Raw genomic sequence first — 22,492 nt, 5'->3', positions numbered from 1 at the left:
GAGGGGATAGAGGAAAATACTATGTGAACTCCTGCTCCATCAATTAACCACTCCAGTGCCCTGAAGTTCCTTTTGATAGCCCTCAAGCTTCTCTCAGTGATTTCATCTCTGCCACCTGGAACTATTATTAAAGGGTAACAATCAGAGAGGTGAACCAGACCAGAACATTTTTTAGAAATGTCCCTGACCCAGGCCTCAGAGAAGCAGCACACTTCCCTACAGGTAGGATCTGGCTGACATATGGGACCCTCTGTTCCCCTTTAAAGGAAGTTGCCTATGACAATTACCCTTATTTTCTTCTTGGCGGAGGTGGTCTTGAGATGTGGAGCTGACCGCCTCTCCCTAGACAACCTCGTGGGTGCACCTTCCACCACTTCCTCACTTACCTCTCCCTTGAGTTCCAGAGCTTCAGACTTATTATTACATAGGGACATCTGGGGAACCAAGGTAGGTATGGTTGGGGGTTGCCTGCGACACCAAGCTGAGACTTGTTTCCATTCTTCCCCATCTCTTAGGTCCCTTCCTCTAGCTGATGGTGGCAGGGCAGGGGGTCCACCACCATTTGGGGTGAATCACTCTGGTGCCTTTCTCACAGGTATAGCAGGGAGTTACTCCACCAATCTATCCCTTGCTTGCGCTCCCTGATGCTCCTTTACCTCTCCACCTCCTCCTTGAGCCCTGCCACTAGGCTGAGCAGATCTTCCCTCTGCTCACACCTCACGCAGGGGGAATACCTGCCTCCCTCCACTGGCAGCAGCAGGCTCAGGCACTCCCTGCAGCCAGAGATCTGAACAGCTGCCTTCTTGAGCAGGCACTCCGTTTGGGTCATCACATTATTTTTGGCCAGAGCTCTCTACCTAGCAGAGACCATGGCAAATTTGTTGTCTGAGAGGCAGCCGACAGGTGAACCAGACTCCAAAGTGGAGAGGGATAGTCTGCCCTCCTGCTCCCCCTGCCTGCTTGAACACTCAGTGCAAGCTGCCTGTGCCATGCCCCTCTGCCTGGCACCACATGGCAACATCCTCTGGAAGCAATGAGGGTGTCAAGGAAGAGAGTCCCTGCAGTGGTGTCCACGGGCCACAGACCAGCCTCAGCTGATGTTCCTCAGGCCTTCTGACTTCTGTCATTGTTTAGGTAGATCTCTTTGCACTGTTGCAGTTCAAGAGTGGGAACAGGCTCATCTCAAAGCACTGTTCATTTGTGCCTGGCTCCCGAAGAATCACACAATCATTAAGGTTGGAAAAGACCTCTAAGATCACCAAGTCCAACTGTCAGCCCACCCCCACCATGCCCACTGACCATGTCCCTCAGTGCCACATCCACACAGCTCTTGAACACCTCCAGGGACGGTGACTCCACACCCCCCCTGGGCAGCCTGTGCCACTGCCTCACCACTCTCCCTGGGCTAAATCCCCCGACATCCACTGCATCATGCATTTCTACCCTGCTTGTGCTACACATGCCACGAACACCTGTGCCATATTCCAACCTCATGTTCTTCCACCAAAGTGCTAGTCAGTCGCAATCTAAGTGCCAGTCACTTAACCCAAGCTAGGATGGGATATCCCTGGCTCCAGTCCTGCTGTGTGGATTGTGCAGGGACTCTCCTGTACCACCCCTGGGACTCCAAGATCCTTGTGGGTCCCTTCCAACTTGGGATATTCTATGGTTCTGATTTTATAAGCCCTAGTACAGGGTTACCATACACCACCCTGTTTGGGCCTCGGAGGGCAAAGGAGCAGTGGTCACTGGCCCTTTACAGCCAGGTGAGGCAGAAAGAGGTAGCTTTTGTTACTATGACCTCTCCCCGCCTCCCAGCCTTCCAGTAGCAGCTCGCTCCCAGTACGATGCCATCCTTTTTCCAAACATGCTCATTCATGCGTTTCCCCTAGAGATGGTGCATTTTTTGGTTGAAAGCTTTGGAATTGCCTGATAATTAATCACAGTAAAAATAGGTTTAAAACAGTATTTGAGTCCACAGGGATGCCTTGCTCTCTAATTAACAACCATCTCCCTCCTCAGCTTAAGAAATGGCTCAGTGATGGGTTGTTGAGAATTTTTTTTTCTTTTTTAATCCTTTTGTTTCACTTGCATGAAGGATAACAGGAAGATGAAAGGGCACATACACAAAATAATTACAAAATGTGGTGGAAAGTGCATCCTCTGAATGGTGCGGGGCACCATGTTCACCTTTCCACTTCAAAACCTTTGGAAAGGAACAAATCAAACCCCCAAAGCCAATTGCATGTTTCCTATAGCTTTTTATTGACTGCCAGGGACTGAGTTCTCAGGTTGAGTGCCAGATACCAGTGGGTCAGATGGAGCTACACTAGAATTACAGCGAGGGCAGGAGCAAGGGTGTGATATGCACAGGCTGGGGAGAGTTTGGTGCGGTCTGAAGCCTCTGCAGAGGGATGAGCCCCCTCTCTCCCCACTGCTAAGACATTGGAAAGATGCACTTGTCCTTGCGTCAGATGTCCCTAAGGAAGTGACAGGCTGGTGGTGTGAACAGACACACTGAAACACTTTGCTGAGAAAAAATATATGCTGTGACCCCCAAACGTAACACGTTATTATCTGTCCTGTGGTTGCAAGGAACCTGTGGTACATTTATCGCACATACGCAGTATCCCAGTGTGGGGCTTGGCTTGGCCAAGTTGCGTCTTTTGGAGTAACTAGTTAACCATGCGGGATAGAACAAGTCTCTGGGGCTTCTCCCCCGCTCCAAGTCCCACCGCAAGCATTGGTGCACCAGGAGCTGGTGTTACTCATGCACTCCTTCCTGCCTGGTGGTGGTTGTGGACTACGGCACTGGAGGAAGACCCTTTCGGCAGCTGCAATGGCATGGCAGTATGTGCAATCCATGCCATCCTGACAGCATGAATTGCAGGTTTAAGCCTCAAAGTCCACCAGCCATTCACTCAGCACCTCATTCCATACAAGGGGAGAAAAACAAATGGGGGAGAAAAAAGAAAAAAAAAAAACCACAAAAACAACAGAACAAACCCCTCTAGGCATTCACTGATATCTACGCAATGGCTCTAGGAGTGAGACCTGCAGCCGGTGGCAGCCTGCATACCCCAGCGGGTTTAGGAGGAAGGTGCAGAGGTGGGCTTTTCCTCCCGAGACACAGGGATGGGCCTCTCGCTGTGGCTGGGGTCCATATTGGAGGGGACCTTGGGGCCCGAGAAGGTCAGCATGCCGTCGCCAGACAGGGAACAGGTGATGGCAGACTGGTCCACGTTGGCGGGCAGGCGGTACCGGCGGTGGAACTCACGGGAGATGTAGCCGTGGTCATCCTGAGGTGTAGAGAAGAGGAGAAAGCCCTGTGAGAAGCCCCTAGAGCCCACCCTGCCCTGTTGTTCCATCAGAAGGGGTCTGCATCGAACCTGGCTTGACCTGAGACCTTACTCAGGGCATCTCTGCTTTTTGTTTTATCTTGTAGGTTTGTAAGATCAGGTGTCCCCTCATGACACACTGAAGCCTTGAGAGAAGTAAAGTATAACTTAAATTTGCTTGTGGGCTGTCAAGGCCTCCGATTTCAAAGACAAAGAAGACAAAGCCTGAGGCTCTGCAGAGTGAAGAGCGATCCGTGTATTTCCCTAATAGGCAGAGGCACTTTGTCAACCAAGCGATACAGTCGTGGACCCCTTTCTTTCATCAAAAGAATCAGAAACGCAATTATTATTTTTTTTAATTCAGCCACAAAAAGGGCTGATCTCCTTCTCTGTACTAACAGTTTCAGAAATATATATATATTTTTTAAAAAAAAAAAGCTCTTTCCAGGCTAGAGTTTTGTCAGTCCAGAAAGTTTAAGAGAACTAACCCCTGACTAGCATAACTCACTTTTCAATGCCCACCGATATTTCCATGACATACGTGTTAAAAGTTTCCAAGCCTGAGGCATTTGGTTGTTTTGTTTTGCTTTTCTCTTCCAGATCAGCATATGAAAAATCTGTTTTCCTTAATAATTCTGGCTTATAAAAACTCTTCTATGCTCATCTATTATTTGGCAGCACCAAATAATGCTCTTCTTCTGGTCTGGTGTTATTAGTGAACAATGCACATTGTCATCTGATGGTTATGGAAGATGATGGTCAAATATAAACAAAGGAGAGATGGATTAGCTCATTACTGCCATCAGATCAGATTTGGGCTCCATCAGAGCTGGATATGCCAAGAATGACAATTTGTAACTCCTCATTTTTTTTTCCTTCCCTTGGGTAATGTTGGAAAGAAATAAAACAGAGCTTGATTCCCCAGTTGCTTAACCGCCCTGCTTACTTCCACTTACCTGTCTTTCACTGTGCTTGCCGTGGATTTCCACAAAGTCATCAATAATCTTCACACTCAGATCTTCAGGAGAGAAGTGTTTTACATCCAGCATGATTGTAAACTTGTCCCGGTCGGACCTCACCTGAAATGAACATTGTTAGCAAGTAAGACTCAGGCTTTACACACAAAGGCAGCATCAGCCTCAAAAGCCAACAGCATTACAGTTCTCCCTACTGGGGCTACAGGCCAGGTTGATCCATAGCCCTACAGTCTCAGAAGGAAACTTCCTCCCCAAGGCAGAGAGTGAGGCCTCAGGGACTTCGGGGGCCTTTGCAGCTCCCTTTCTTTTGCCCGGGGCAGATGCATCTCTTCTTGCCACTATTCTTTTGCTGGGCACTCCTTTGATTGCACTTAGAAATTTGCCAGATGCACTGGGCATTTGTGTCCAGCAGCACAAGGGGATTAAAATTAATGCTCCGTGACAGCATGAGTTTTGTCCTTTCAGCAATTTAGAATGTCTTTGTGGTTTCAGCTCTGTAGCTAGTTTCTGGGAGGTAACCAGTGGGCTAAAGAAAGCTCCAGTCCCTGAGCTTCAGACTACAGCCCCCGCACAGCTCCTCATGCCCTTGGAGAATGGCTCCAGGGTCCTCCAGCGCAAGCTGGCAAAAACTGCAGAGCTGCCAAGGCAGAGAAGGGGGCTGGAGAAACTCCTGCTTGTGCTCTCCTATGTTCTCTCCAACACAGAGCCCAGCTCTTGGGTGCTTATTCCGCGAGAAGCTTGGTTCCTCCCTTACCAAACAGCTGACAGCTGTAAGGGCAACACAGGCAGCCTGGTACATGACGTGATGAACGGTAGGGAGGCAAGCAACTTTCCATTGTTCAAAGGGCAGCTTTCTCCCAAGCTAGGGAACTGGGCTCCCAGAAGGGGCAGGAAGCTGGGTATGGCAGCCCAGGCTGGGTCTGATGGCCACAGCACAGGGCTGAAGCTTCTGCCCCACTCCAGAAAACATTGGGCAGAGAGGAGCCAGCAGAGGTGCGGAGAAGGAGAGGAAGGCAAAGGGGGGTGCAGTGAGGAGCCTTACCTCTGAAATGCCTGACTCCAGCACGCTGCGGAAGAGGGACTGCCGGTAGTAGGGGCTGATAGTGGAGGAGAACAAAGGCAGGAGATCGTACTCCAGGAGACCCTCTCCAAAAAACTGGTCGAACAAACGGCTTGGAATCAGGGGTCCCAGGGCGCGTTTGAACCAGGGGTGCTGGATGGTAATGTCCATGTTTGCTGCTGCTGTGTCTTGTTCTAACAGGAGAGCGCGGGAGCCGTGCAACCGCTCGGAGGACAGCGATGCCTTTGCTGGCCTGCACAGTGCAGCCCGGGGAAGGCTGCCCCTATATATACTGGTGTCGCAGAATGAAGGCATTAGAGGGATTTCTCTGGAAAGACATGATCTCACGACGAAGGCAACATGGTCAGCAGAAATGCGGAGACTGACCTGGGGATGACAGTCTGGTGGGAACCAGCGCCAGATCTCCTGGAGGGATGCTGCCAGGCTGTGATGCATGGGACGGTCCCTGCCCAGGGGCATCGGCACGTCTTCTGGCTGAACAAGAGCTGCCAGGCAGCGTCTAAGGGATGTTTGGGGAGGAGGCCCCTTTTGGGGGTCTTTGCCACCGGCCCTTGGCTTCTTGCTTATGTACTTTTATTTCTGTCATTCCTTCAAACAGAGTCTGCTCAAAATAAATAATAGTTTTCTTCCAAGAGAAGAAAAAAGGGCCTGATTTGAGTTTGTGAAAGGAACAGTTTTCTGGAATGTGCTACAAAGTGTGTCTGACACATCTGGGCAGGGATCCTCCAGCAAGTTCCCCATGAGGAGCAAGGATGGGCTGGTGGGAGCCCCCGTAGGCTGTGCTTCTCTCAGTAACAACAACCAGCAGCAGGAGAGCAGCCACTTACCTGCACACCAGCCACACAGGGAAGCTCAGCGATATCAACCATCCACCCATGGCCTGAGGCTTGATCCAGAATCAGAGCATATGTGTTCTCAGTGGGCTAGTGGGAGAGAAAAATGGAAAATAACTCTTCACCTAAATTTCATGTAAAATGCAGTATATTAAGATGCATGCAAAGATTGGAAAAATATTTATGTCTTTATGTATTAAGTTTCACCTGGACATATATTTTCATGGATCTCCCTAGAACAGGTTATATCTGTTTTGTCTTTAATAGGCATTTTTCTCTTTTATGGGCAAAATTGTTTTATCACTCTCTACAGCTCCCTGAAAGGATGTTGTAGCAAGGTGAGGATCAGTCTCTTCTCCCACGTAACAGTGATAGGACAAGAGGTAATGGCCTCAAGTTGCACCAGGGGAGGTTCAGGTTAGATATTAGGAAAAAATTCGTCTCTGAAGGAGTGGTAAAGTATGCTCAGGGAGGCAGTGGAGCCACCATCCATAGAGATGTTCAAGAAGCGTGGAGATGTGGCACTGAGGGACATAGTTAATGGGCATGGGGGTGATGGGATTGACAGTGGGACTAGATGATCTTAGAGGTCTTTTCCAACCTCAGTGATTCCATGACTCTATGAAAATATTTCACTGAAGTGTAAATGTAATTTTTTTTCTGATACAGGCTTCCAACTGTCTGTCTGCCTCGAGGCAACAAGTAGTCTCATGAGACTCATCACATCTAACTTTCAGCAGCCTAAAACTTAGACATCTAGTCTAAATGAATTGTCTGGGCTCCCTGCTCAGTCAGTGGAGAGAGACAGATGCCTCCAGATGGCTCATGCCATAATGTAAATGGCTAGGAAAGGTGAAATGAGAGATCTTTCAGGACTGCCCACATCTCAGCTGACTAAGAAAGTAATTCTAATTCCAACCTCTTTCTGGACATGCAGAGCTGGTGAGATTAATCCCATCCAGTCTGACTTGTGCTTCCTCTAAGAAGGAAGCTACATCTGAGAATATAAAGAGTGAAAGGGCAGTCATGAACTCCATTGGTGCTAAATTAACTAAAGAGTTTGGAGAGAGGAGAAAGCAACAGTTTTGCACTAATTCAGGGGACCAGTCTTCTCACAGAATGCACAGTCTTTGTGCATCATTATCACCTACTGAGCAAAAGCAGTAAGACTTGCTGGTATTCCCATAAGAGGAACAAACCAGTGCATATGTTCAAGGGTGCACCCAACAGCCACACATTGAAGGCGAGGCTTTCTCAAAGCCCCACTGCAAATTTCTAATGCAAGTCCAACTCAAAAGGCCTCACTGTAGGATCTACTGTCTAGCTTATCTTTAAAAGAATCCCCTCCTAAACTATTATGAATAAATGACAGCACATGAGACACATAGTGAAGGCCAAGGCATTGCCCGGGACAATTAGCAGAAATCCTAGATCAGGTTTCTGAGTAAAGCAGGTTCCACACGCAAGCACAGCCCTTGCTTGTTTCCAGCTGCCACTAGCTTGGATGCATGGCTGACCCTCACCTGATGGTTTCTGGGCAAGGTCAGCACTGCTGGTAAGCGCTGTGCAAGTGCAGCATGAGGAAAGAAAAAATATTGAAGTGACTGGTCAAGCGTATAACTGCAGAGGGTACATATGTGATTCTGAAGTACTAATATCACCTCAAGCACTGTTTTTGACTGCTGTATTGCAGCCCCAGGAGAGCCCAGGGAGGCAATCTCTCTGCTCTGATCTGCATGCCCTCTCAAGTCAAGTGGTCTCTGCTGATCTGCAGAGTGAGTTACTCTTCAGACAGCTTTTGAAGAAGACGAGAATGAGTTTCAGTGCTTTTACTTTCAAGACCAGTCAACCTGAAAAGGTAGGACTGTATCCACTTAGATGGTCCTCTGCACTTAAGTGTAAGCTGCATAGCAACAACATAAGGGAGTGAATGATGTCTGCCCTTATTTAAAGCTAAAATTGTTGAAGTATAATAATTAAGAGTTTTCCCCTTGGAGAAACATTTCTATGAGTACAAAAAAGGGTTAATGACAGACTCGCAGCTAATAACATGATTTAATTTCAGGTTTTCTTCCTAACAGTCTGGCTCCAGTAGAAAATACCATGAAATATCTGTGGCAGAGCTGGTGAGTAGGGAAAAAAAAAACATGCTTTTCCTAGTCTTACACAGATCCAGTTTGGAAAGGATGCAAGAAGTCCACTGAAGTCAGTACACAAGCACTAAAGCCAAGCAGGCAGACTCACTAGGGAGACAACATTATCAGTTTTGGCTCATCCTTTGCCAAGCTGCTAAGTGCTTATTAGGTGCTTTCTCTAGCAGTGAACAGATAGTATGCTATTTTTTCTTCTTCAGGTAAGAGTCCTTTCAAAAGAAAACTCATTTTCTGTTCCTCAAATACATATATAACACACAGGGCAGTATCATAGAATCATAAAAGTTGGAAAAGACCTCTAAGATCATTAAGTCCAACTGTCAGCCCATCACCTCCATGCCCACTGCCCATGTCCCTCAGTGCCACATCCACACGGCTCTTGAGCACCTCCAGGGACGGTGACTCCACCCTGGGCAGCCTGTGCCACTGCCTCACCACTCTTTCTGAGAAGAAATTTTTCCCTATATCCAATCTGAAACCTGAATATCCAACCTATTGCATCTGCCCTGGGATGCTGATGGAGGAAAGAATGACTGAGCACAGCTGCAGATGCCATGGAAAGCACTAAAGTAACGATTTCTGCTGAGTTTGGGGTGCTATTGATATCTTACTAAAGTTTATAATTGATGGGAGGAAGTGAGGCAGTGTTATCAGTACAATTTGCACAGCTTGATAAACCATGGCTGGAGCTGCAGGGTTAACGCAGTGGAAGGGCTGATATGAGAGAGGGCATACTTTATAATCTTTTATCACTAGATGAACAAATGTTTCTTGTTAAAAGCAAAAGAAATGTTTGAAAACCCCTCTCTGAGGACAGCTCTTAGCAAGAAAGAAAGCAGATAGTGAGAGGGTTGTTGCCCACTGAGCATTTTTGAAAATCAGGCCTTGTACTAAGAAGTTTAAATATAGATCTAGGAATCTATCCATCAGCAAAGGTATTTAAAAAAACCCAACACCTTGGGTTGCTTTTCTTTTAAAGAGAGATCAACACGTTCCTGGGGAACTCTGCTTTTGTTCCACAGGTACAGCACTTGCAAAGTTACCAATGGGGCCAGGGAGAGGCGAGCAGAGAGGGGACAAATGGTGGCAATGACGTTTCTAGTTTTCTACATAAAAGGACATCTTTGTCTCACTGTTTTTAAGACACAGTCCTCTGCTTTACTGCTGGCCTTTGGGATTTCCACCCCCACAGCTCCTTCCTCCCTATTTTAAAGGGATGGGGCTATTTTTATTTCCTGGCTTATACCGATCCACAGATTTACTGTTCAGCTGTATACTGGAAAAGTTAAATATCCACTTTCCTTATGCAAAGACTGATATTTATTTTATCTAAAGAATTTATATAATACCAACAGTCTGCCTTGGCGCAGCCAAAGAGGCTTAAAAAATTACTAGCAATCCTTTTTTTCCACCTCAGAGCCCACATCCCAAACACTGAACAAATCCCATCAGTGTTTGGGGCACATAACATCATTGTTGTCAAATCAATGGTGAATTTACATGCTGTTAATCCTTGGCATTTATCCAAACAAGCTCAGCAAGTTTTAGAAGCACAATGCATTTTATGTTTTCATCAATGGATTTACATAGTGAATGAGAGATGCTCTCCCCTTCCCAGTCTGCAGCGGCACACCAGTGTGGGAGACATGAAGACAGCATCTAGCACAGAGAACAGGAGAACTGGAAGAGAAGCAGGTTTGGAAATTTACAGCTGCTGAATAATGATGCTTCTTCCCATCTGTAGATTTCAGAGCACTTCATAGAAGAGGTAAGTATCAGCACAGTGACTTGGAACAGTAAGTAAAATGAATTCCCACTCTGAAAAGCAGGGGTACAATCTGAGCCCTTTTCACTCCCCTCATCTTCACCATGAATAAAACTGCCTCTCTTGCAACTCCCCAGAGCTTGCTGCTGAGTGTCCCTCTGCCTTGCAACCAGACCTCCTCTCCGTGAGCTTTCCATGGCCTCTGTTCTTGCAGTATCAAATATTCCCTTTACTGTGGGAATAATAACCATTCTTCTCAGACTAGAGAACCTGAGACTGCAAGGTTATTTTGTGAGAGGATGTTTACTGATTTAAAGGAAATAACGAAGTTAAGACATATAAGAAAAGACATATCTTCATACTTGCAGCTCCATATATATATATATATATATATTACAACATGATTCATTGATTTTTATGAAAGGAAATTTTCTCTTCCAGTGTTCCTGACAGTTTAGATGTGAGTTGTTTCTGCATGGTCAACATGAGCATTCTTGCACTGAGGAGATCTTCCTACAGAGCCCATAGACTATTTCTGTAGATTTTTTGTCTTCAGAGGATCAATACCCAACTTCTGCACTCTGTGATCTAGAGGGAAAGTACAGAATACAAGGAAGAGCAGAGGTATCTCAGAAAATGCTCTATCACAGATATTCACTCAGAAAGTTGGCAATGAGGAAGGTTTGGGAAGCACTCAAGACAAACGCTGCAGCCCGTTGGTAATTCTACAGTGACCCATACAGTTCTGGTTTGAGTCTACTTCTCTCTGACTGAGCAGGGCTTGGGAGAAAAACAGTAGACACCAAGGGTAGATACTATAGAATGGGTAGATGCTATTTCCTGGGTGAAACCTCGAAGGAAAGCTCAGTAAACTGCCTGATCACAGGTGATGCTGCAGCAAAGACCTCAAGTGCAAGCCTGAGATCAATTGGATAGTGCTCAGGTAAACTGGCACTGGGAATTGATCTGGTTTTTGGTGCTAAGATAAGCATGGAGATCAACTCACAGAGAAGACATGTGGTGGACTGGATAAGACAGCTGTGTCAGGTGCAGAAGGGACGCTGATGAAAGGGGTTTGGGCAGACAAGCTGTGTCAATGATTCAGGAGAGTTAGACCTCTGAACCAGCTACTGGATGTACACGAGCTATCAGTATAATTAAGTTATTTAAAGGTAATTTAGACAACCTATTGCATCTGCACAGTGCAAGCACATCCTGCCTGCGGCCAAGGGTTTGGAGCTTGATGATCCTCGAGGTCCCTTCCAACCCAAGCCATTCTATGATTCTACGATTCTGCGATCCAGCATCTACTGTGGGGAGCACATCTTTCAGCAGGCAACCATGGAGTGCACCTCTGAACCTCCACCAAGCACCCAGGCAGTGCTACAGGACCTGCAAACTTCCCTGTGCTGTGTCCATCCAGCCAAACTGTGTAAAAAAGCCAGCTCTTGAAGGGCTAATGATCCCCGGTCCCTCACGCATGGACGCCAGATGAGTCTGTTACGATGGCAGCTGTCTGGTGACTTGGAGAACTTATTTTTACAGTAGATCAGTGATGGGAACCTTAGGAAAACATAACTTGGCAGAGAAAGGCCCTACTGATCCATTTGCTTCAGCTGCTCCCAAATCCCCTTGCTGGTTTTATGTGCGCTCATGTGAGGATGAGCATTAGCATGAGAGTGGTGGAGGTTAGCAGCAAGAAGATTAGGGTGATAGGCTGGTGAGCACAACGCTGAGATGGGCTCTGCATGCGTCACTGTGCACGCACAGGAAAAACGCAAAGGCTTGCTCTCAGTCCTTCTTCTTACTCATTACACACCACAGGTCTGCTTTGCATCACCAGAGAAAGGAAACCAATTGATGCAAGCCAGAGGTCTCCTCAATCAGGGTAAAAAGAGCACACAGGCCAGGGGCTGGCGCAGCCTCCTGAGGAGAGGACGGCAAACTAAGGGATAATCAAGCTGAAGAGCATCATGTTTCTCAGACTCTAACCCAGTGGAAAGTGGTACTCTCAGGAACAGCAGATGGGAACAAACTTGAGCCAGCTAATGTAACACCAATGACTAGGGCTCCGCTGTGTATAATTAAGGTTAAATGACAAAAACTGTCACAGGAGCTCCAGTCTAAGCCAATCTATCTTTTCTCTCTTTTTTTTTTCCCCTCACACGCTTTATGTTTTTTGTCAAAAGGTCATAGCTGAGGGGACCAAACATGGTGAGGGAAAACAAGCAAATAGAAAAAATCTCCTCTGCAGCTGTTCAGTAAAACAAAGAAAGGATATTTGAATTTTACAACCCAGAGGAACAGCGTGGAGGAGGGGAGCTGCAACTCTGTGTGCAATAAGAGGAAGAAATGTTAGAGCAATAATTTTTAAACACAGAGTCCAAAATGTAAAGTCACAGCATGCAAGCACAGAAGTCCTTGCATAATATTTTTCACTTAGAAGAGTGACACAATGACCTATAGATCACAGAACAGCTTTTCAGTGACCCAGTTTTGATGCTCTCAGTTATAAAAGGTTTCAGTAATGCATTTGATGAGTGACTGTAAACGTAGGAGAGCAGTTCTGGAGGTTTCTGATAGCATTTTGGCAGATAAGCAAATAGAAATTTGCACTGGGCAGTGCTGCCCAATCCTTTCATGTTCTCTCTCCATCTACTGCATGACAAGAGGGATACTCTGCAGTCTTGCGGAGCTACATGAAAAATGACCCTCTTCTAGTCCTACATACTCTTTTAGCATTGACTGAATGCATCCAACTTTCCATTCTTACTCCAAAGTCTTTTATGACTCTGCTCCTCTGAGTATCCAGGTTTCATTCACTGGGTTACTTCTGCATATTTCTGCACTGATAAGTGACAAAAACTCTATTCAGTCTTTCTCTGGGTCTGTGTTGCCCTACAGTCTTGTTCCAAGTTAACTAAAAAGAAGTTAGTTCCCAAGAGCTGCTTGCTACCTTCACAACTCCCTGATGTCCCTGGAGTTAAGCAAACCACCATACGAAGAGCATAAAGACCAGATTGCTTTTATGGCCCCATTGTGCCATCTTCTTTTAGTGTTCTTACCTGTTCTGGAAGCTGGCTCCTACCCCAGGGATGACTTAGGAGCAACAGAGATGAGAGAAAGGGTAGAGAGTAACTGACTTGTTGTAACCAAATGTGGTCTTCTGGTCTGCATCAGCTCTTCTCCTTTCTAGGATGAGGACTTCTTCCTGGCTGGGAAGGTCCTGTCCATAAAGGAGATGTTCAGACATAGGTTTGAGTTACCCTGAAAAGGAAAATGAGGAACTGAGCACAATCACATTGGCTGTAGTACTTTATTCAAAGAATCACAGAATGGTTTGGGTTGGAAGGGACCTTAAGGATCACCTCAGTTCCAACTCCCCCATCATGGGCAGAGACAACTTCCACTAGACCAGGTTGCACAGGGCCTCATCCAATCTGGCCTCGAACACTTCCAGGGATGGGGTATCCCTAGCTTCTCTGGGCAGCTTGTTCCATTGCCTCACTACCTTCATAGTGAAGATTTCCTACTTAACATCTAATCTAAACCTATCCTTTTTTAGTTTAAAGCCATTACACCTTGTCCTATCACTACTGTCTGTGATAAAGAGTTCCTCCTCCACTTTTTCTTTTAGGTACCGGAGACCTATTATAAGGTCTCCCCAGTGCCTTCTCTTCTCCAGGCTGAACAAGAGCAGGTCCCTCAGCATGTCTTTGTAGGAGAGGTATTCCAGCTCTGATCATCTTCATGGCCCTCCTCTGGAACCAATAAACAGCTCCACATCTTTCTCATGCTGGGGGCCCCAGACTTGGACTTAGTGCCTCAGATAGGACCTCTCTGAGGGCAGAGCAGAGGTGGAAAATTACCTCCCTCCCCCTGCTGGCCACCCCTCTTTTGATGTAACCCAGGATATAGTTGTCCTTGCTGGCTGCAAGCACACACTGCTGGCACATGTCAAGTTTCTCATCAATCGACACCCTCAAGTCCTTCTCCTCAGGGCTGCTCTCAATCCATTCTCCATCCAGACTGTATTTCTGCTTGGGATTGTTTTGACCCATGTGCAGGACCTTGCATTTGGCCCTGGTGAACATTATGAGTTTCGCATGAGCCCAGAAGGGGAATAAAGAAGGTGTCCAAAGAGGGAGAAGTTGCCTAAGGGGAAAGGCATTCCCTAAAGTCCCACAACTCTGCCTGGCACCCAGTATCTCTCCCCTTTCTCTTCCAGACTCCGCTGCTAATACCAGCCATGCCCCAGTCACATGCACATTGCTCCTCCTCTCCTGTACTACTTGCTTCTAGAATTTTGAAGTTTGTTTTTCTAAAAAACAGAGTTTCTTCTATACTTGCAAGAGACTGTTAGTGGAGGTCCAGTCCTTTAGCTCCTGTGCATTGCAGCAGACATTCCACCTCATTTTGACTCCCTGCTCTGATCCAGGTGGCTGGGTTTTCTTGGCCTGCAGGGATGCAGCTTGGTCAAGGAATTAAACAGCCAGCAATAAGAATACCTGCTGTAATCAATAAAAGCATGAAAAGAGAATGAATATGTCTTTGAGGAATTGAGGACAGCCTTATCGAAAACTGTTTCCCTCCCTCTGGGATTTACAGAGCCCAAGAATTTCAGACCACATAAAAGAACTGCAGCTCTTGTAACACCACTTAGTAAATGTCCTCACACAAAGTAAAAGAGACACAGCCCTGGAAAAAACTGCCTTCTGTGAATGTTATTGCAAGGGCTTTGACACGGCTGCTTCATGGGTTACATACTGTAGTTGGCAAGTGCTATTTCATCTCTGTAAATTGTAGTACAGGCAATTTTTCCAGTGTGTTCACAGCATATCAGAAGCAATGTGCAGTCTTCGGTTGAAATCACAATATGCTCTACATCCATTTAGCATCTATTCCCATAGGCTACCTCACTGCAAAGCTGGCTTTTCCTTTACAAAGCAGACAGGCAAAACATGCTCTAGGGGGCTGAAAACTTGGGCAGCTCTGGAAGGGGTTAGTGGGGTCTCAGTAACAGTTTCCAGTCACGTGTAAAAGAATTTTTTGAACTTCTGAAAAGCACCAACACCCAAATTGCATGCAAGATAACCTGAGTTAGCTTGTAAGGAATCTCATCCTTCCCATCAGCTTGCTCTATCAACATTACCCTCCACATGAGGAGACACATAGGTACTCACTTCCAAATGACCTTAGCTTTCATTTTCATCCTTAAACCAAGGTTTGGTTTTCCAAGTGCTCGTCTTACAGCTCATTCTGGGCCACAGACAACCGGATTTTCCCAAGCATCCCCAAGCCAATGTGTCTATGGCACAGGCAGACAAAAGAAGATAAGCTGTGTTATTATCTCAACAAAAGAAGTTGCAAAGGAAAAAACTGAAGTTTTGTGAGTGCTATTGCCTTGTTTCACACATTTTAGCTTTCTGTCTTCCAGATGAAGGCAGTTTTGAAGGTAAGGACTCATTTTAAATTGCTTGTGCATTCTCACTTTCCAAGCTGAGTACATTTCCTTGGCCCCAAAAGCCAAAGCTGAACTCTTCCAAATGTAAAGGGAAGCTCAAGTCCAGAGCAAAAACACAGAAGTGGCCTTCAGCATTAGACTGATTTTGTCAAGTTCCCTATGGTGTACAAAATCCAGATGTGAAATGCAAAGCTTGAGCCCTAAGCTCTCTCTGCCTCCATGGCCAAGAAGGTTCCTGCACTCCTGCAGGTGATGGAACGTTTGCAGCAAGTCCTTCACAAGCCCAAAAGTGGCACGTGGACCTCACATTATGTTCAGCATCCTGCTTTTACATAGAGCAGGTAGAGGTGGGAGGGGACCTCTCTGCAGCGAGTCAGCCTTCCATCATTGCATGGACTTCTACAGGCTGTGGGCAAGCAGCATGCCTTGAGGCAGTGTCTTTGGTACTCAGTGCTGGATGAGGGACTGACACATAGCCAGCCCCCTAATATGAGAGCACTATTTGCAAGTCTGTTCCGGCCTCTCCCAGTGACTACACTGGAGATGGCACTCTAGGCTTCAATGGACACAAAAGGACCAGTCAGGGAGAGACTGGGAACAAGGAATCTCCAGGAAAGATGAATCAAGCAGCAATTTATCTTGCTTTTTTCCTGCAGTCTTTAGCTGGACTTCATGAGCGCTCAGGACCAGACACACAAAATCTGCCATATCAAAACGGAATAAAGAGTGACAGCTGTAAGATTTAACCTTGTTAATCCAGCTACTTATCAGAATGGGTAAATCAACAGCAGCTGTTAATGAGCCTGCATCAATATACCTGCTCAATAACCAAGCAATGCCAACAGGGCATTTTTTCACAGCTGTGACTTTAAAAGCATTTCTGGTCTAGAAACACAGTACAGCAAAATTCCCACGGCATTCCAACGAAGACAACTGCTTAGGAAAGCAGTTTATATGGGGATAAAAACAAGTAGGCTCTTTTGTAGACATTGGCATACTGATTAAAGTGTCACGTATCTTGCCTTAGGGAGCTCATTGTATCTGCTTATTTACTGAGAGAGACAAAGGACAGAGAGAGCATGAGCAAAGAAGGGCATAGAAAAGGGCTTGGATGGACATCTGCTGCTGCTCATCCATTGCAAAGAATTAGGGTGGCCTGTTGTAACGACTACTACAAAGGTACGCCAGCAATGCCTCTTTGCCTTGTGGAGATGTCACCCCCCAACAACTTTTCAAGGTGGCGAAACACCAGCTCATTAAGATTGCAATGGCATATGCATGGCATGGTCATTGCCATGTGCCTCCAGCCCACCCTTGCAGCCTCTCAGAGATCTGAAGGGTTTCTGCAGGCTGTGAACTAGGGGACCATCCATGTGTTGCCAAGGCCAAGAGCTCAGGATCCTGAGCTTGGCTAAATGGGGGCTGTTCCAGGTGATGGAAAATATAGTGGTAAAAATCCTTTAAATGCTTTAATCAGGTGGTAGCAAAGAAGTCTGTCACTACAGCTACTGCCCCAAACTGAAGTGCTACAATGAGAAGAACTCACACGAGGCAGCACAGCTCTTAGCTGAGTCAACGCCAAAAGCTTTGATGCTGGTGCTTTCACAGCACTGACTAAACAGATCGATTGGATCTGCATCAGCCATTCTGCAAGTCATAAATGGAAAGTAATGTTTGCACAGGATTAGAGTTTCTTGCTTTGTAGATAAGTAGCTTGGCTTTGGGTAACATTTCCCAAGGCACCTATGCAATAAAGCTGGGAAAGCAAAGTTTGTGCACCACAGCTTCTCCAGGCCAGGAACACCACACAAGGCAAGTTTTTCTGCCATCTGCTCCTGAGGTGTCACACTCCCACACCCTCAGGGACTCCCTACAGCCATCTAGTTCCTCCAGGACATCCCTTGGAGATATCACCTCACCTGGTCTAGCAACAATTTCCTGAGTACTCCCATGCATATATGGGGTCAGGCAGCCTTTCCAAAGCTGCTACTCCCTCCTCCAAGGCAGATCCCACATTTGAGTCTCCTCACAGGCATAGAACCATAGAATCATTAAGGTTGGAATAGACCACTAAGATCACCTAGTCCAACCATCAACCCATCCCCACCATGCCCACTGACTATGTCCCTCAGTGCCATCTCTACACATTTCATGAACACCTCCAGGGGTGGTGACTGCACCACCTCCCTGGGCAGCCTGTGCCAGTGCATCACCACTCCTTCTGAGAAGAAATGTTTTCTTACAGCCAACCCAAACCTCCCCTGGTGGAACATGAGGCCATTACCTCTTGTTCTATCACTATTTACCTGGTAGCCTCTTTCTTCTAGCAATAATCACAAGATATGCAATTAAGGCAAAGCAACCTAAATAGATTCTTAAATACCGCAAGTTTCTGCAAGTTTTGCAGAAAACTGTCATTTTTTTCTAACCAACCACAAATAACCAAATTAGTACATCAATGAAAAAAAATTTTCTATCTTTTTCTGACTGCTAATCTAGCATGCACAAAAACTGCTCATTATCTAACAATCACTGTATCGTAGTTTCAGCAACTGGAGAGGTTCTACCAGAGGCTCAATTCCCGCCAGTAATTGCAGTACATCAAGTGAGCACTTCTAGCTGGCGGCCACCGGAGGGAGCTACAGGAAAGCAAATGAAGGCTCAAGGGAGCCCCTGCAGCCAGCATTTACAGCAGCGGCTTCTAGCTCTTTGGAGCCACGGTATTATTTTGGAGTGGTCGATGACAAATAGGGAACAGTGTGGACACTGTATAATGTCCATCCCTGCCTGTCAGCCTGTATCTTTACCAGATCTCAGTGCCTGGTGAACCAAAAGAGCTGCAAAGCACCCACTCAGTGCTCCTCTGGCAAAGGGGAGCCAGACAGAGGTGCTTTTTCCTCCATGCAGAATGTTACACCTGGGCTCCTTTCCTAAACAAAATACATCTTCTGAAGGTGTATTTCAGGATAAATCTGGCAAGCTCCTCCTCGCTTTCTGAGCATGGAATGGTGGCAGAGTTCAGCTGCAGATAGCCATCAGAACGCGTGGGAGATTTCATCCCTGCCCCCAAGAGCTTGCTCTGATACTCCTGCTCTACTTCACTTGCAGAAATACCTGCTATTTTTAAGCCCAGAGCAGAGAAAGCTGAGGGAAGGCCTCATGGCAGCCCACAGCGTCTCATGAGGGGAGCGGAGGGGCTCTCTGATGGCAGCGACAGGGCCCAAGGGAGTAGCATGGAACTGTGTCAGGGGAGGGGCAGCTGGGGGTTAGGGAAAGGGTCTGCACCAGAGGGCAGTGGGCATGGAACAGGCTGCTCAGGGCAGTGGACAAGGCTCTGAGTGCTGGAGTTCAAGGAGTGTTCAGACACCGCACTCAGACATAGGGTTTGATGTTGGGTGGTCCTGTGTGGAGCCAGGAGTTGAACTCGATGATTTAATTCAGGGTGGTGAGGCCCTGCCACAGGCTGCCCAGAGAAGCTGCGGCTGCCCCAACTCAAGGCCAGGCTGGATGGGTCCTGGGCAGTCTAATATGGTGGGTGGCAACCCTGCCCACAGCAGAGAGTTGGAGCTCAATGATCTTTAAGGTCCCTAAGCATTTACTTCAGCTGCTATAATTAAGGATCTTTGATAAGATCTGCTTATATAACCATGGTGATTAGTGAAGTATAGAAATGGAAGCAGATTAAATGAGATTACCAGCTACAGCTGCATTATAGTGTACATAAGTTGCTTTCTCTAATTAATTTTTGATGCTACATCCTAAATTGATTCTCTTTCCTCATGGTTGTGTCTTGTTCTCAGATGTGGCAAGCAGAGAGCTAGTAAAAGTGTTCAAAGGGCTTTGCTGTCTGTAGGCTACTAATCATCCCTGCACACCCACTGTTAACAAAATCCTTCTAATCTGAGAAGCCAAGTGCTGTGCACTGGCCTAGAGCTCCAGTTATCTCTTCAATACATAGCTCTGGGCTTGGGTAACAAGTGGATGCCATTTTCTGTTGAATGCATGATGTAATTCTGTTGTCCTCTTTTGTTTCACAACCACTGTTTTCTTCACCTTTCCTCCTTGTTCTGCTTCTCATAAAACTGTCTTCCTACCTCCTTTCTCTCTTTTTCTCACCTCTTCATCTCCCCAGCCCTGCAAACCAGGAAAGTATGGGTGTCACCATCTTCTCTTCATCAGGTGCTAACTGGTATCCAGTGATGGCACTGGGCTTAAAGCAAACCTGAGCAGAGGAAGGTTTGTGGCAGCATTTAACCCTATAGATCTAAACGAGCTGGGGTGGTGGTGCAACCCACACTAAGTCACTAGCCTATGGAGAGTATACTCAGACAATCAGTTGCAATGTTACATCTCTAACATAGATGTAATTCTGGCTCTTTGACACTAGATTAATTACAAGCCCACTGGCACCTGATGAAGTTGCACAAAAAGGCATCTTGTTTCATTTCTTGATTCATGCGTAGATACCTGTAGATGGAAGCAACACATAAAATGCAGAGCATAGAGATACCTCTCCCTTGCACATGGAGGGTACCATGTAGGCGCAGACCTACTCTCAAGTGTGTTTCAATACTGGTGATGACGCTGGCACGTGCACAGCCAGACTGAGCACAGGAGGGTAGCAGGATGCAGGAAGAGGCAGAGGGTTCAAAAACTCAAGTGTGGATGGGGTCCACTGTCCCTAGTGTAAGGGACACCTCAAGCATGGAAGACCCCTAAGGAAACAAAGGGCAAAGTAGGAGTGGGTTTATTTTTCAATAGTAAAGTATACTCCTGGTCTTAGGATTACTATTTTACAAGTCTGAAAAAAGATAATGATTCATCAAATACCAGCTACCCAGCAAACCACTACCAGCACAGTACCACTTACATGCACCACAGAACCTTGCAGTATTCTTTCTGCTTTTACACTTAATGAGTAATTTGGGGCATATACTTCTGCTGAAGACTTTGTAAGATCTCTGCTTGTCATGTTCAAGGGCACATTTCCAACATGGGAGTAGCTGTTTTGTTTTCTAATAGCATCTCCAGGTCTACTTGTCTGTGAAACACAGATCGAACCTGGTCTCCAGGTCTACTTGTCTGTGAAACACAGATCGAACCTGCCTGGCAGCAGGCTTCAGTGCAACATAGGACTTATGGACTATCTAAGTTAAAGCAGTGCTCTGGAGGATGGCTTCTGCTCTCAGCAATACACTGTGCTATGCAAGAACTCAAAAAGGTCAATCCATGAACCCGGTAAACAGTCAGAACCCAATGTACTTCGAACAGTAAAAACACCAGCGAAAACCAAAAACTTAGTTCCCCAGGAATCAGCTGAAAGCTTTAACACATTAAAGCAATTTTGCTCTGCACAGCATGTAAAGCATATACTCTGGGAACACATGTCACAGGCTGCTTTTAGTGCTGAATCCCAACCACCAGCAACTTCAGCTTTGTTAGAGCTCATTGCGGGCTCCTATAGTTGCAGTTCCCCTGACAACTGAGGCTAGGCCAGGCCTCACAGCAGGTCCCCACCAGGGGACTGGGCTAACTATTACCACACAGTAATAGCACACTATTACTGAAAGTGCTTGTCCCACTCCTTCATCAGCCTCGCTGCAAGTACAGCTGCAGCAGTCCTGATCTTCCCTTCTGCTTGGCACTCATTTCACTACTCAGTGAGCCAGCTCAGCTCACTACATGAGCAGGAAATTACTCTGCTATCTGTAAGGTTTTTTTTTTTCTACTGGTTTCCTGAGTTTACACTGCAGTAGGAGGCAGGTGTGCAGTGTGCAAATAACTGTTGCAAAAAAAGTGCATCCTCTAATAAACAAACTTTTGAGGCGCAGATGCAAAGACTGCAATGCAAAACTAAGCAGCAGTATCTGTTCTCTGGAAATAAGATCTTCTCAGACTTTGCCTGTGATTTCTGCTTCTAGAACCTGGACCCTAATCACAGCATAAAATGAAAAGTAATTAGAGGAAAGAAGATAAAAATGAGCAAGTTTTGCTTCCCCAAAGCGACTTCCAGAGCCCACTGAACAAGAGGGTGAGTGCAAGGTGTGTGATGGCCAACATGACCCTCCTGACCTAAGCCAGGCCAGTTTTCGAGGGCAATGAACAGGTTCTTCATTGCCACACAAGGCAGAACTTCATGCTAAAGAGCAGCACCACACCATTGTAAGTGCTCAAGGCCAGGCTAGATGGGGCCCTGGGCAGCGTGATCCAGAGCATGGCAGCCCTATCTATGGCAGAGACGTTGAAATTAGATGGTCTTTAAGATCCTGACCAACGCACCCAGCCACACACCCCAACATTTCGTGTCCACCCTTCCACCCACCTCGCCTCAGCCCCCCCCCAGCGCCACACTGCACCGCGCATGCGCGGCAACGACCCCGCGTACCGCCGGCGACAGCCGCGCAGCCGAAGGGGGCGGGGGGGACAGCCCGCGCGGCTCCACCAATCAGGCTGTAATCGCCCCGCGCGCATGCGCAGAGGGCCGTGGCGCCCCCCGCCCGCCTTTGCAGGGGCCGGGGAGAAGCGTTTCCGGCGCCGCGGCTGTGACGTGTGCGGTCGGCGCCGGGCTGTCCGGCGGGCGGGCGGTGGGAGATGGCGGAGTATCTGGCCTCCATCTTCGGAACAGAGAAGGACAAGTGAGTGCCCCATCCCCCTTCCCGCGCCGCTCCCGCTCTCCGCGGAGGGCTAGAGGGAGGCCGGCGGCGGCAGCGGGATCCGCGCTGCGCCCCCTGTGTCCGGGGCTTTCCGTCGTTGCTTCCCCTCGGGGGCTGCGGCGCCCCGTCCGCCTCCCCCGCGCAGCCTGGGCCGCGCGCTGGAACGCGGCGCCCGCGGAGGGAAGCGAAGGGGAAAGAAGCGGCCGCGCTCCCCTTCCCCCTTCGCCA

At 47.2% G+C, this 22,492-nt stretch overlaps 2 protein-coding genes across 6 annotated transcripts in view; one reads left to right on the top strand and one right to left on the bottom strand.

Moving 5' to 3' along the window:
• Positions 1,360-17,701, bottom strand: CRYAA (crystallin alpha A). 3 transcript variants are annotated; one of them, XM_021406766.1, is made up of 7 exons: positions 15,331-17,701; positions 14,494-14,658; positions 13,213-13,414; positions 6,224-6,319; positions 5,358-5,762; positions 4,295-4,417; positions 1,360-3,299 (listed from the first exon to the last, which is right to left on the bottom strand). In XM_021406766.1, the coding sequence occupies exons 4-7, from the start codon at positions 6,263-6,265 to the stop codon at positions 3,090-3,092; spliced, it is 780 nt and encodes a 259-aa protein (XP_021262441.1). In that variant the 5' UTR covers positions 6,266-6,319; positions 13,213-13,414; positions 14,494-14,658; positions 15,331-17,701; the 3' UTR covers positions 1,360-3,089. The 3 variants fall into 3 exon arrangements, with proteins under 3 accessions (XP_021262441.1, XP_021262450.1, XP_021262433.1); XM_021406775.1 differs by lacking the exon at positions 5,358-5,762; XM_021406758.1 differs by lacking the exons at positions 13,213-13,414; positions 14,494-14,658; positions 15,331-17,701 and having other exon boundaries at positions 5,358-6,292.
• Positions 22,090-22,492, top strand: part of U2AF1 (U2 small nuclear RNA auxiliary factor 1) — a 16,076-nt gene continuing 15,673 nt past the window's right edge. For all 3 annotated transcript variants that reach the window (XM_021406706.1, XM_021406697.1, XM_021406716.1), the window contains exon 1: positions 22,090-22,246. In XM_021406706.1, the coding sequence (XP_021262381.1) occupies positions 22,203-22,246 (44 nt within the window). In that variant the 5' untranslated portion in view covers positions 22,090-22,202. The remainder of the gene's footprint in view (positions 22,247-22,492) is intronic.

The sequence above is a fragment of the Numida meleagris genome, chromosome 1 (assembly GCF_002078875.1).
Source record: "Numida meleagris isolate 19003 breed g44 Domestic line chromosome 1, NumMel1.0, whole genome shotgun sequence".
NCBI lineage: Eukaryota > Metazoa > Chordata > Aves > Galliformes > Numididae > Numida > Numida meleagris.
This window is presented reverse-complemented; position numbering and strand designations above follow the sequence as displayed.

Bases quoted from the DNA above. Each gene is read 5' to 3' on its own strand.
- CRYAA (XM_021406758.1), bottom strand. From the start codon at position 5,855: ATGCCCCTGGGCAGGGACCGTCCCATGCATCACAGCCTGGCAGCATCC. The intron at 4,418-5,357 runs GTAAGGCTCCTC...TGTTCATTTCAG, and splicing joins TGGAGTCAGGCATTTCAGAG to GTGAGGTCCGACCGGGACAA. The intron at 3,300-4,294 runs GTAAGTGGAAGT...TCTACACCTCAG, and splicing joins GCAAGCACAGTGAAAGACAG to GATGACCACGGCTACATCTC.